The sequence below is a fragment of the Cherax quadricarinatus genome, chromosome 96 (genome assembly GCF_038502225.1).
Source record: "Cherax quadricarinatus isolate ZL_2023a chromosome 96, ASM3850222v1, whole genome shotgun sequence".
Lineage (NCBI taxonomy): Eukaryota > Metazoa > Arthropoda > Malacostraca > Decapoda > Parastacidae > Cherax > Cherax quadricarinatus.
Window position 1 is genome coordinate 2,698,202 of NC_091387.1, and position 14,612 is coordinate 2,712,813.

Below are 14,612 nucleotides of genomic sequence, written 5' to 3' on the forward strand. Positions count from 1 at the left end.
TGTTGAGGTGGTTCGGACATGTAGAGAGAATGGAGCGAAACAGAAATACTTCAAGAGTGTATCAGTCTGTAGTGGAAGGAAGGCGGGGTAGGGGTCGGCCTAGGAAGGGTTGGAGGGAGGGGGTAAAGGAGGTTTTGTGTGCGAGGGGCTTGGACTTCCAGCAGGCATGCGTGAGCGTGTTTGATAGGAGTGAATGGAGACAAATGGTTTTTAATACTTGACGTGCTGTTGGAGTGTGAGCAAAGTAACATTTATGAAGGGATTCAGGGAAACCTGCAGGCCGGACTTGAGTCCTGGAGATGGGAAGTACAGTGCCTGCACTCTGAAGGAGGGGTGTTAATGTTGCAGTTTAAAAACTGTAGTGTAAAGCACCCTTCTGGCAAGACAGTGATGGAGTGAATGATGGTGAAAGTTTTTCTTTTTCGGGCCACCCTGCCTTGGTGGGAATCGGCCGGTGTGATAATAATAAAAAAAAAATATACAGGATGGCCACCATTTGTATGGCTCTTAGTTTCCCAACCCCATACAATAAGCGGAAATCACCGATGGGTGGAAAAGAGTGGTTTTTTCATTATCGAATGTGTCTAAAACACCTGATAACAAGTGTACACTATCATATATTAAATGCTCAATACAGCTAGGCATGAAAAAAACATGGCACCAGTCGTCCTTCCCTTATGCAACTGTTGCGCAAAAATGGCAGAAAAGTGGTAAAAGCACCGAACATAACAAACAAGGACTCAGTTGACAGCCTGCAGAAATATGGAAAACCAAAGAGGTGCTGAATATGTGGGGCACTCTTGTACAGTACACTAGAATGATGAGAAATACATCAACATAGTTGAACAGTACACAAATGTAACACACTTAGGAAAATGAAAAAAATATCATAATATGATTGGAGCAAAGAAAGCCACTATCAAGCCAAGGCATGACGACATTTTGGTCCAACTTGTTAATGGTCCAAGTCGGACCAAAGCACCATCATAAGTTTAATTCTCCTGTGTGCAAGTTATTTATGTAATAACTTACAATATAGCACAGTGATGAAAAATAAGAAGTACAGTGGACCCCTGGTTTACGATCAGCTCCCAATGAAATAATATCATAAACCGGGGGTCCACTGTATTAAAATGAACAAAGCATTAGTAAAATAACCCGGCCATCTCCCTCTCCCTAGGAAATAGTGAAATATAAATATAATTTTTTTAGATAAGTATAGCAAATTATTTTATTTTAAGCAAATACAGTGGTACCTCAGGATACGAACAGCTCAAAACTCGAACAGTTATGTAAGTGTATTTATGTAAGTGCTTTTGTAAGTGTGTTTTTGGGGGTCTCTTAAGTGGATTAATCTAATTTACATGATTCCTCTTGGGAACAAATTCATTCAGTATCAGCACTCGAACAGCCTTCTGGAATGAATTAATTTCATATCCCGAGGTACCACTGTATTAGCAAGGTTACTCGGAAACCATAGACGAGGTATGGATGGATCTGAGAGCATTACAGAGTGAGCACGGGTGTTTGGAGGACATAATAATGGATTTTTCAGAGTTTATTGTAAGAAAATTATAGTTAGAAATAATAATTTGTAAATTTTCCTAAATGAAAAGTTAATTAAAGTTAAAAGTAAGTGAGGCGATAAAACAGAAAGTTGGTTCTAAGGTGCAGTTTAACTTGTAATGTTTCTAATAATTAGGTTATCCTTTATTATGAAACTTACAGAAAATAGATGCCCATGCTGTAACAATATTTATTTTCTAAAAAAAACACACTGGTGGTGTTTAAACCCATGAATAACAAAAAGGCACAATACCGTGACTGGACCAATACACAAATAACCCACTCATAGGACTTTGTAAATGGTCTAAGTCGGACCAAAACATTGTCATGAGCTCCTCTCTCCTATGTGCAGGTTATTTGTGTATTAAACCCATGGCAAGCTAGTCACAAAACTCCAGGCCATTATGTAAGTCACTGGGCCAGCTGGCTATTAGTTCAAACCTCACCCATTCCGTGGTTTATGTGCAGTCATGTTATTCTGATTTTGAGAGTCATTTATGTTCTAATCAATACTCAGATGTTAATGTAATTCTCTCTCTTGTGCCAGTTGATGGCGTGTGACATGATCGAGTCGTGCATTACCCGGACGGACCAGGCATTCCAGCAGTGGCTCAAGAAAGGCACTGGCTTCGTCTCCACTGACTATGTTCTCCCTTCTGAGATGTGTGCCATGGTTAATGTTATTCTGGATGCCAAGAACCAGTCTTTCAAACTCTGTGCCGTTGATGGTGTTGATGTGGTTAGTGTTCAACCAGACATATACACATACATACATATATACATGCATACATACATACATATATACATACATATGTAAAAAACACTGTGAAAAATAGTGAATTTCCACACACTTTCATTTTAATGTTTGAGGAACATAACCTGTGTGTACTAATAGCCTTGAAAATTGATCTATGTAAAAAACAAGAGTTTTCTTTTTAGCATCAATACCATACCAAGATTGACGACCTCATCGAGAGAACGAGCAGCTCCATGACTCAAGGAATGGTCGCTAAGCTTTTATCAGTATTAGAGTCGGTCATCTCTAAACTAAGCAGATACGATGAAGGAAGCTTCATTGGATCAATTTTATCATTTACGGTATGTGCTGTCACCAGCATTATCTTAATAGCGAATACTGCGCAAGAGAAACAAAGTGAAAATTAAGTAGAATACATTGTAATAAATATATGTATAGAATCTACTGTTGAATAATTTTGTGTAATATAGTAATATGTTAAATTCTGATATAAACATTGTGCATATTCTTGAACATAATCCAAAAATTATGTAAATGTTTGTTAAAATCTTTGAAGGTAAATTATATAACATGTACTATTATAATTTACATTGATCAGATAATTTGTTCCCACATAAAAAAAACTGTCCTAAATCGCTCAAGAAAATTATATGCAATACCGTAGGATTTCTAATTTTATGGACAGTATTTATTTCATATTTTTGTACTGTGTACATTTTTGTACTGTGTATTTTTGGACTGTGTGTGTGCTATTTTTCAGTACCAACAGAATGTGAGTGGGTCTGGAAAGGAACTAGGCAAGGCCTATATTAATTTTGCAAGAAATTCCATGGATCAGATCAGACAAAAAGTTAATGACGAACTCTGGATTCTTAATTTATTTGAGGTAAGTTACTACAACAGATGTTAGATATAGTATACAGATAGTTGTTGACTTATGACTTATCCTGCTTACGGCCGTTTGCATTTACGACCATAATTGAGGTTCAGACATGTATGCGCGGAGCCCCAGACCGACATAATGAGATTAGTCACGAGGGAGCATTCACCAAATTCAACTTCAATAACAAAAACATAAAGTGGGACCAAGTAAACCAAGTCCTAACCGATATAAGCTGGGAAGATATACTAAGCGACACAGACCCCAACTTATGCCTAGAACAGATTAACTCGGTGGCACTCGATGTATGCACAAGGCTTATTCCTCTAAGAAAAAGGAGGAGTAGATGTAAAATAGAAAGAGACAGGCGCTCCCTTTACAGGCGACGGAAAAGAATAACAGAGCGGCTAAAAGAGGTCAATATATCTGAAATGCGTAGGGAGACACTGGTCAGAGAAATAGCAAGCATCGAACTTAAGCTAAAGGAATCTTATAGGAGTCAGGAATCGCGGAAAGAACTAAAAGCCATAAATGAAATCGAAAGAAACCCAAAGTATTTCTTCTCCTATGCCAAATCAAAGTTGAGAACAACGTCCAGTATTGGGCCCCTACTTAACCCTTTGAGGGTCAACAGGCCCTCTCCGAAACTCGTTCTCAGGGTCGGCCAAATTTAAAAAAAAAAAAAAATTATTTTCTCTTATGAAAAGATAGAGAATCTTTTCCCGATCATAAAGACACCAAAAGTTTGAAATTTGATAGAAAACTTACGGAATTATGCTCTCGCAAAGTTAGCGGTCTCGGCGATGTTTATGCATCGGCGATTTTGCCCACTTTGAGCCCCATTTTCGGCCAATTTCACTGTACTAGTCTACAAAAAACATGAATATTCCGCTAGAACTCCATTTTTTCTATCGAATGACTGCAAGAAACCACCCATTTATAAATTCAACTATCCAGTACAGTGGTCAGAATTTAGCAATTTTGCCAATTTCACACAAATTTCAAAAGATGCCAATTTCCGAATAGGGTCCAGAATAAACAAGAAAGACATTCCTGGCACTAAAATGACATTTCCTCTAGTCATTAGTCACGTCTCAAGGCCCCTCTTATATTCTTTTGCTTTCCACTTTGAATTTTTATTCTCACAAAAAATATAAGATTTACTGTTATGCAGACTACTGCATTAGTGTAAAAAATGGTATAAATATTATTGGTGCACTTGTGAAAGAATATTAGACTCACCAGTTGACGTGCATTGCACGCTTGGCACGATTTGTTTACTTTTGAAGTTTGGTAAAAATCGAACATTTCTGCTACTTTGAGCTCAATTTCAAGGCACCTTTCATTGTAAAACCAGTCAAAATCATCTCAATTTCTGTAATATGTCTTCCATTCTATAAAATGAGACCAAGAAAACTAGAATACAACAATAAATACCATACGAAAATACACTGCAAAGTCGCTGATTTATTCAAAAAAAATGGTCAAAGTTTTTTTTTTCTCATTATGCACTGTGTGCTGCAGGATTTTTTTTAGACTGTGCACACTGACCACATAGACCCATTCTTTCATATGAAGGCCTACCAGCTTTCTCCCACTAGATTTGATGGCGCTAGAATTTGTGCGTACTAGTACGTCAAAAACCCCTGCGCGTAAGCCGTACTAGTACGTCCAAAACCCTCAAAGGGTTAAACAAGATGGGTCCTACACAGATGACAGCAAGGAAATGAGTGAGCTACTCAAGTCCCAATATGACTCAGTTTTTAGCAAGCCGCTAACCAGACTGAGAGTCGAAGATGAAAATTAATTTTTTATGGGAGAGCCACAGAATTTGGTTAACACAAGCCTATCTGATGTTATCCTGATGCCAAATGACTTCGAACAGGCGATAAATGACATGCCCATGCACTCTGCCCCAGGGCCAGACTCATGGAACTCCGTGTTCATCAAGAACTGCAAGAAGCCCCTATCACGAGCCTTTACCATCCTATGGAGAGGGAGCATGGACACGGGGGTTGTCCCACAGTTACTAAAAACAACAGACATAGCCCCACTCCACAAAGGGGGCAGTAAAGCAACAGCAAAGAACTACAGACCGATAGCACTAACATCCCATATCATAAAAATCTTTGAAAGGATCCTAAGAAGCAAGATCACCACCCATCTAGAAACCCATCAGTTACACAACCCAGGGCAACATGGGTTTAGAACAGGTCGCTCCTGTCTGTCTCAACTATTGGATCCCTACGACAAGGTCCTAGATGCACTAGAAGACAAAAAGAATGCAGATGTAATATATACAGACTTTGCAAAAGCCTTTGACAAGTGTGACCATGGCGTAATAGCTCACAAAATGCGTGCTAAAGGAATAACAGGAAAAGTCGGTCAATGGATCTATAATTTCCTCACTAACAGAACACAGAGAGTAGTAGTCAACAGAGTAAAGTCCGAGGCAGCTACGGTGAAAAGCTCTGTTCCACAAGGCACAGTACTCGCTCCCATCTTGTTCCTCATCCTCATATCTGACATAGACAAGGATGTCAGCCACAGCACCGTGTCTTCCTTTGCAGATGACACCCGAATCTGCATGACAGTGTCTTCCATTGCAGACACTGCAAGGCTCCAGGCGGACATCAACCAAATCTTTCAGTGGGCTGCAGAAAACAATATGAAGTTCAATGATGAGAAATTTCAATTACTCAGATATGGTAAACACGAGGAAATTAAATCTTCATCAGAGTACAAAACAAATTCTGGCCACAAAATAGAGCAAAACACCAACGTCAAAGACCTGGGAGTGATCATGTCGGAGGATCTCACCTTCAAGGACCATAACATTGTATCAATCGCATCTGCTAGAAAAATGACAGGATGGATAATGAGAACCTTCAAAACTAGGAAGGCCAAGCCCATGATGACACTCTTCAGGTCAATAAATAACAAAAAGGCACAATACCGTGACTGGAACGATACACAAATAACCCGCACATAAAAGAGAGAAGCTTCTCTCTTTTATGTGCGGGTTATTTGTGTATTGTGTACTCTTCAGGTCACTTGTTCTATCTAGGCTGGAATATTGCTGCACACTAACAGCACCTTTCAAGGCAGGTGAAATTGCTGACCTAGAAAATGTACAGAGAACCTTCACGGCACGCATAACGGAGATAAAACACCTCAATTACTGGGAGCGCTTGAGGTTCCTAAACATGTATTCCCTGGAATGCAGGCAGGAGAGATACATGATTATATACACCTGGAAAATCCTAGAGGGACTAGTACCGAACTTGCACATGAAAATCACTCACTACGAAAGCAAAAGACTTGACAGACGATGCAACATCCCCCCAATGAAAAGCAGGGGTGTAACTAGCACGTTAAGAGACCATACAATAAGTGTCAGGGGCCCGAGACTGTTCAACTGCCTCCCAGCATACATAAGGGGGATTACCAACAGACCCCTGGCAATCTTCAAGCTGGCACTGGACAAGCACCTAAAGTCGGTTCCTGACCAGCTGGGCTGTGGCTCATACGTTGGTTTGCGTGCAGCCAGCAGTAACAGCCTGGTTGATCAGGCTCTGATCCACCAGGAGGCCTGGTCACAGACCGGGCCGCGGGAGCGTTGACCCCCGGAACTCTCTCCAGGTAAACTCCAGGTACACCTGGCAGCACAAATGAGGCCATGTGATAGTGATTCTGCGCGTCATTGGCAACATCATGAACACGTCCCCTCATGTCTTTCTTTCAGATATATAAAGACTATAAAATTCGTAATTACAATACCTATCTGACTTGTGTCCAATGCGACTTATAACTGGTCAGTCAGGACCTAACCCAAATACAATTTTTTATTTCTTTGCAAAGGTTGCAATGTGTGATTTACATTTTGTAGTGTTGATAAGTACAAAGAACGTCTTAACTAACATGCCGGGGCATTTCAGGCAGACTAATACTAATGCCTACACACTACAGGGGACCCCCGGTTAACGATATTTTTTCACTCCAGAAGTATGTTCAGGTGCCAGTACTGACCGAATTTGTTCCCATAAGAAATATTGTGAAGTAGATTAGTCCATTTCAGACCCCCAAACATACACGTACAAACGCACTTACATAAATACACTTACATAATTGGTCACATTCGGAGGTAATCGTTATGCGGGGGTCCACTGTACTTAAAACCCAGTCGTAAGTTGACGACTATCTGTACTTATTGCTTATGATGATCTTTAAGAAGTGATTCCTGTATTAATGAAATAATTCACTTTGTCTGACTTTTTTGGGTTATCTTGGAGGGTAATCTACACATATACTGCTATGTATGATAATTCATGTAACTGCATTTATGTGTACCCGTACCCAAATAAACTTACTTAAAAAAATGACAATCTTTTAGGTTTGGTGGAGGAATTTGTCTTCAAATCCTTCCTTTCTCTACTGTCTTTCCTTACTTGTTTCACCTTATCTCTTTTCTCCTTACATTGTTCTCATTCATCCTTTTCTCACTCTTTCATTCTCTCACTTTATAGAAATAAAGTTTATTTATTTTATGTTTGTATATAAATAATTTTATTCAGGATCAGTACTGTATTCTGTTTTATTCTGTAAAAGTACAGTGGAGCCCCGGTTTACGATCAGCTCCCAATGCGACCAATTATGTAAGTGTGTTTATGTAAGTGCGTTTGTATGTGTATGTTTGGGGGTCTGAAATGGACTAATCTAATTCACAATATTCCTTATGGGAACAAATTCGGTCAGTACTGGCACCTGAACATAATTCTGGAATGAAATAATATCATAAACTGGGGGTCCACTGTATATTCATTTATTAAAAATACACCAAATGAATCTCAATCTATATGACATACTTCTAACAGTAGTTAAGAAAAGACATGTTGCACAACAAGCATTTATTGCAACGACATTTTGCTCTTTATGCAGATTTATTCGGGCATGTTGAAATGCATGCAATTTTTATTTCTTTGTTTTGCCTGCCATTGGTTTCTTCAGTCCAATACCGAGAATAACAGTGGAAGATGAGGAGGAATTTAATGCAACACATCGACCCCAGGCTGAGGATCTGGTAACCTCAAACTCCTCCTCATCTTCCACTCTATTGAACTGATGAAGCCATACACAAATAACCCGCACATAAAAGAGAGAAGCTTACGACGACGTTTCGGTCCGACTTGGACCATTGACAAAGTCACACTGTGTGACTTTGTCAATGGTCCAAGTTGGACCGAAACGTTGTCGTAAGCTTCTCTCTTTTATGTGCGGGTTATTTGTGTATCGTTCCAGTCAAAGTCACACCTATATACGCTGGCTCTCTCACTCTTGTGTTAGTGTGACTTTGTAAATGGTCCAAGTTGGACCAAAATATTGTCGTAAGCTTGTTTCTCCTATGTGCGTGTTATTTGTGTAATGTGACATTTTATTGTGGCAATGTTTTATTCTCCAGGAGCTTTGTCAAGCCATAACGGCAGATTGTAAAGGCATATTTTTTGTCTGCATCCACAGCAGTGGTACGCAGCACAGGTTACAATGCTGTGTTCCTGGCTGAGCGAGAGACTAGATCACAACCTCCATCCATATCAGTGCACTTGTCTTGCCCATATAGTTAAGGTGAGTTAGGTGTCCAGCAAGCAGATGGACTTTCTCAGAACAGTGAGTATATTTTATTTTCTCTAAGTGTTCCCTAGCATTTATTTTGCATCTTTAAACCCTTCCTAATGCTATGTTGATTGAGGTTGATTGCACAAGCAGTTTCAGTTTTATTATTTTCATTTGTTTTTGTTTAGTAGTAAAATTGTTGCGGAGTATGAATTTAAAGTTTTCCACTGTAATTGAATTGGAAATGGATTTGCACTAGTTAGCAGATAAGTTATCCCTTTTAGTATGTCACATGTTAAGAAGTTTTTATTTTCTGGGGAAAAATGTCTAATAGAAAAAATGTTTTAGTAGTTCGTAATGCCATTTCATAAAATGAAAACATGAAAACAGATTCAAGATATAATCTCATTTTTCCCCTAGAAAATTGCTATGCAAATGTTATGGTTTCTTTTCTGTTCGCCTTTCCATCCTTCCCCCTATGGTTATTTATCTTGTATCCCCATGCTGCTTCTCTCCTTCCCTTAGCTTCCATCCAGAAGGTAGAACTAGACTGGTCATCATTTCTTATGAGAATGTTAGCAGGTTACTTAAGCCTAGAGTCATGCTTCAGCTGTAGAAAATATAGACAGGGATAAGGGCATCAAGTGACTGAATGACCTGAAGCCTCATTCTATCTGTCTGGCCTTCAACTCTCACTTGCACCAACCACCACCATCCTGAGGCCCCGTTTATTTGCTTTTTTTCAGCTCATATTCTCAGATTTCACAGCGTATGGGCTAGGTCACGAACAGACTGGGATACAGGCCTACGTAGTGGTGAGTCAACGAGTGGAAGCAGAGCATCAGCGACTCATACGAGGCGGCAAACTCAAGGAATAAGTCATCCCTTCCCGTCGTCAAAAACATGTCCAGTGTTGTTGTCTTAGGCTTTGGCTCTTTCCATGGCAGGATGAGTGTTTAAATATTTTTTTTGGGTCTGAGTAAATTAATTATAATCAATTTACAATGCAGCATTTAGAGAAAAAAACATTCCTTTTGGAATCTGAGGCCAAATTTAACCTTAAAATCACAAAATAATATTTTAATTCAGTGTGACGTATTTAAATTTTGAGAGCTGATAAACGATATTTTAGGTGATGAGCTCAGACACTAGTTTAAGCACTCTACCTGAACACAGAATATGGCTTCCCTCTGGCCCCTGGAAGTCGCTCAAACTACTGTGGAGAAGGTGGCCACTCAAGACCTACTTTACATGTGTAAACACATCTTCTAGACGCTTGACTACCACAGTGTTGATGTTTATATTTTGCTGCGCTGTCCTTTAAACTGGGCTACAATCTTGAAGTTTTACTCAAGGTCAGTGTGATCCGTACTTACCCAGCAGCTATTTGGACGCTCGCTCACTCCCTCAAGATTGAAGCTCAGGTAGTGAATCAGAGATGATAAAAAAATGACATATTTATATACTTATCCTCCTTAAATATCCAAAACTAAGACAATTATGAAACTTGAGTGATACTGAAGAAATTTACTCATAAATGCTCATTAACTGCCTCCATATCTGTAGCATGCAAGGCATTGTTGAACTTGGGACAATTTTATATCTTCTGAAAGCTTCAGAATGCATTTAAAGTTCCATTACAATGCATAATGAAGGTATTTAAGGAAAAGGGATGGGACTGTAACACAAAGAATGCCTTGTCTTACACGTAATCATGTTATCGTTTACAGAATGGCATGTATATATTTCCTTTTCCCCTAACAAAGCTGCATTCGTCTTCTAATACTCTCTCTCTTTCTCTGTTGCCTGATGGTGCTTATTTAATTCCTATTATTTATTCTCAACTTCAGTGAAGTGGGTAATCATTACAAGTGATGCTCAGTAATAACCCACATGGAGACACAAACTCAGAAGATTAATTGGTCTGTATATTTCAGTCCCTTGGAAATAAATGGTATAAAATACCGACACAATGGAAATATAAACACAAATGCAGTATAATGTGATCCTTTATTGACAACGTTTCACCCACACAGTGGGCTTTCTCCGTGTGTGTGACTTGAGAAAGCCCACTGTGTGGGTGAAACGTTGTCAATAAAGGATCACATTATACTGCATTTGTGTTTATATTTCCATTTCAGTCCCTTCTCGGATCCTCTTCAGCAGAAGAGGATCCCAGAAGGGGATCGAAATATGCAGACCAATTAATCTGAGTTTGTCTCCCTGTGGGTCATTACTGAGCACTGACAAGCAGTTAACCATCGCAAGTGGTGGCGAATTCTAACAGCATCATGACGGTTCAGGTTCCCCAAAAGAACTATTAAAATGGTTTTATCAGTCTTGATAAATAGTATAAAAATTGTAAATACTGTGTATGTATTATTTCACTCCTCTTGTTATATAGCATTTCTGGCAGGTACCAAGCCTGAGGCATGACTGTATAACACTGATCACCTGGCAACAATGGCCTTTGCATAGTCATGAAACCAGTGTGGCAAATGCTTATAGAGAAGTAGCATAAAATATCGATGCTATGGAAAAACAGAATTCAAATTTAATTTCAAATTCTAATATTTATTTCTCTTGTGCAGTACAAAGATAATGTGGTTTAAATGTATTTAAATATTGATAGGCACAAACAAGTCCACTAGTATGCATTTCAGTATAAGTGATTCTTTATGGATAAAAAGTCACATCGTAGTGCTTTTGTGTCCCTTTTCCACAATGTTAAAGGCTTATTGAGACTTTTATTTTGTCCTTTTTTTTAAGGCAGGAGAAACACTAAAAGGTTTGAAACTGTTTTGTAAATGTCACTGAACATTCAGGTATATTAGAAAAGATCTTACATACCCTACCATATAAAAAAAAAAGAGAAAACATATACAGTGGACCCCCGGTTAACGATATTTTTTCACTCCAGAAGTATGTTCAGGTGCCAGTACTGACCGAATTTATTCCCATAAGGAATATTGTGAAGTAGATTAGTCCATTTCAGACCCCCAAACATACACGTACAAACGCACTTACATAAATACACTTACATAATTGGTCGCATTCGGAGGTGATCGTTATGCGGGGGTCCACTGTATAGACTGGAATTCAGATGAATGATCTCTGCATTTTGATGTTCAGTTGAGGTCCTCAGAAGTAAATTGTTGAAGAGGACCTCAGTTGAAGGTTAAAGTAATGTGGGCATCCCTCATCTCTATTTCTGTCTACTTTCAGTTTTGTCATTGTATTGACTAATATTTATTATATTTTGATATTTGTACGAGTACTACCATATATTGCGTCTCGGGGAGCAGGTAAGGTTCAAATTCATAACAACACAGGACTAAAATATTAAACTTCACAAAGATTTGCCTATTCTCAAGTTGGTTTAGCTGTGCTATTGTATTTAATTTTTTTAGGGAGGGAATATGGAGGAAGTGAATATATTTAGATAGTTGTGAGTGAAAAAAAGTAGATGGTGTGCTGAGGCATCTGTGGAAAGAGTTAATCTATGGATGTAAGGGAGAATGTACCAGAATATAGTGGTACCACCACTTTTACAATGGAACCTCAGTACCCATTCCAGTAATTCATTCCGGAAGGCTGTTCGAGTGCCGACCTGTTCGAGTATTGAACACATTTTTCCCAACCAATTTTCTTTTTGGTTGGCTGTTATCACTAATCTCTGTAGACCCCATGATGACTTATTTATACTAATAATATAAAAAAACACCAAAAAATGCAAAGAAACACGAAATAGTTTACAACGAAGTTCTAGTAAGTCGTGTTTGTTTGGTCGAGTTCCGAGCTTTGTTCAAGTAAGGAGCTGTTTGAGTACTCTTGTTCCACTGTATATGGGTATGAGGCATGAAGTTTAACTGTTCAGTAAAGAGGAGGCTGGAAAGAGGTTTTCTTTGAGAGCAATGTATGGTTTGCATATTATGAAATTAACAATTGAAAGATGGTGTGGGGGTTACCAGAGGTATAACTTAGAGGGTTGAGGAGAGGTTACTCAGGTAGTGTGGGCATTTAGAGAGGATGGAGCAGAATAGGATGATCAAGAGGATGCATAAATAAAAGGTGAAAGGAAGAAGAGGTAGGGGTTGCCCAAGGAAGGGTTGGAGGGAGGGAGTAAAGGGGGTTTTAAGGGCCAGGAGCTTGAGCATCCTGCAGGATTAGGCAAGCATGTTCAGTTGGAGTGTGGAGACATGTGGTTTTTGTAGATTGACATACTGTTGCAGTGTAAGAAAAGTAGCAACATTTATAAAAGAATTCAGTTAAACCAGCTCCAGGACTTGAGTCCTGGAACCTGCACGCTGAGGGATGGTGAATGCACTTTATTTTTTTTGGGTCACTATACCTAGGCAGCGTGTTTATATGTTTGTATTACCCAGTTCACCATTTGGCCATCACACCCAATGACTTTGATGGAGGCAAGAGCTGGTTCTTGCTTCAAGTGCATTACAAAGTAGGCTCTTCAGTTTTGTATTAATCTCTGAGAGTAGTAATATCTCCTAGTGTCTGTTGTGCATGGTAGTTTGAAATCTTTATTGCTGTTATTATTATTATTATTATTATTATTATCATCACTGTCTGGCAAGACAGTGATAGTGTGAATGATGGTGAAAGCGTTTCTTTTTTTTTGGGCCACCCTACCTCAGTGAGAGATGGCAGTGTGTTAAAATATTATTATTAGTAGTAGTATTAGTGAGGAAACACTGTCCATTAGAATCATACAGTGTCTGAGGAATGAGAGAGGTGGGAACTGACAAGGTTTAATGTGAGGATAGGAGGGTATATGTTTACATGCCTGTAGCTCCAGTTTCCTGGATGAAAAGCCCTTTGCCGGCATGAAGGCAGCCCTCTTGAAGGGTATCTCTGTGATATCTGACATGTCCAGTAGGCAGATATGTGAGTCATGTCTCCCTCGACCTGTGCTGGTGTTCATTTAGATGTACTGTAGGGCCCCACTTATACAGCAGGTTAGGTTCTGGGCTACTGTAGGGCCCTGCTTATACAGCAGGTTAGGTTCTGGGCTACTGTAGGGCCCTGCTTATACAGCAGGTTAGGTTCTGGGCTACTGTAGGGCCCTGCTTATCCAGCAGGTTAGGTTCTGGGATACTGTAGAGTCCCCACTATACAGCAAGTTAGGTTCTGGGCTACTGTAGGGCCTCACTTATACATCAAGTTAGGTTTTGGGCTACTGTAGGGCCCCACTTATACAGCAGGTTAGGTTCTGGGCTACTGTAGGACCCTGCTTATACAGCAAGTTAGGTTCTGGGCTACTGTAGGGCCCCACTTATACAGCAGGTTAGGTTCTGGGCTACTGTAGGGCCCTGCTTATCCAGCAGGTTAGGTTCTGGGATACTGTAGAGTCCCCACTATACAGCAAGTTAGGTTCTGGGCTACTGTAGGGCCTCACTTATACAGCAAGTTAGGTTCTGGGCTACTTTAGGGTCTCACTTATACAGCAAGTTAGGTTCTGGGCTACTGTAGGGCCTCACTTATACAGCAAGTTAGGTTCTGGGCTACTGTAGGGCCCCGCTTATTATTATTATAGTAATAATAACAATAATCATCTACAAAGAGCAAAACATTCCAATGAAATTTTGTCCTGCAATTTGTGTCCTTATGATCATAGTTGTCAGATACACCACATTTTGTTTAGTGATTTGTACTAAAACAAATGAAAGAAGAATTTAAAAATTAGCAAAGCTTAAAAGGTAAGTTCCAGTTCACTTCACGGTCTACTGAGACCGCTGATTCTTATGTTTATTAACCTAACTGGTCGGTAAACTTGATTTCCTA

General features: G+C 39.4%; 1 protein-coding gene across 20 annotated transcripts in view; it reads left to right on the plus strand.

Annotated features, from left to right (window-relative positions):
- Cadps (calcium-dependent secretion activator 1) overlaps positions 1 to 14,612 on the plus strand; it is a 445,541-nt gene that overhangs the window by 402,044 nt on the left and 28,885 nt on the right. For 18 of the 20 annotated variants that reach the window (XM_070104970.1, XM_070104977.1, XM_070104974.1 and 15 more), the window contains 4 exons: positions 2,114 to 2,305; positions 2,506 to 2,664; positions 3,084 to 3,209; positions 8,721 to 8,825. In XM_070104970.1, the coding sequence (XP_069961071.1) occupies positions 2,114 to 2,305; positions 2,506 to 2,664; positions 3,084 to 3,209; positions 8,721 to 8,825 (582 nt within the window). Of the gene's footprint in view, positions 1 to 2,113; positions 2,306 to 2,505; positions 2,665 to 3,083; positions 3,210 to 8,720; positions 8,826 to 9,559; positions 10,820 to 14,612 lie in introns of those variants that run through there. The other 2 variants (XM_070104987.1, XM_070104972.1) reach the window with 2 other exon arrangements.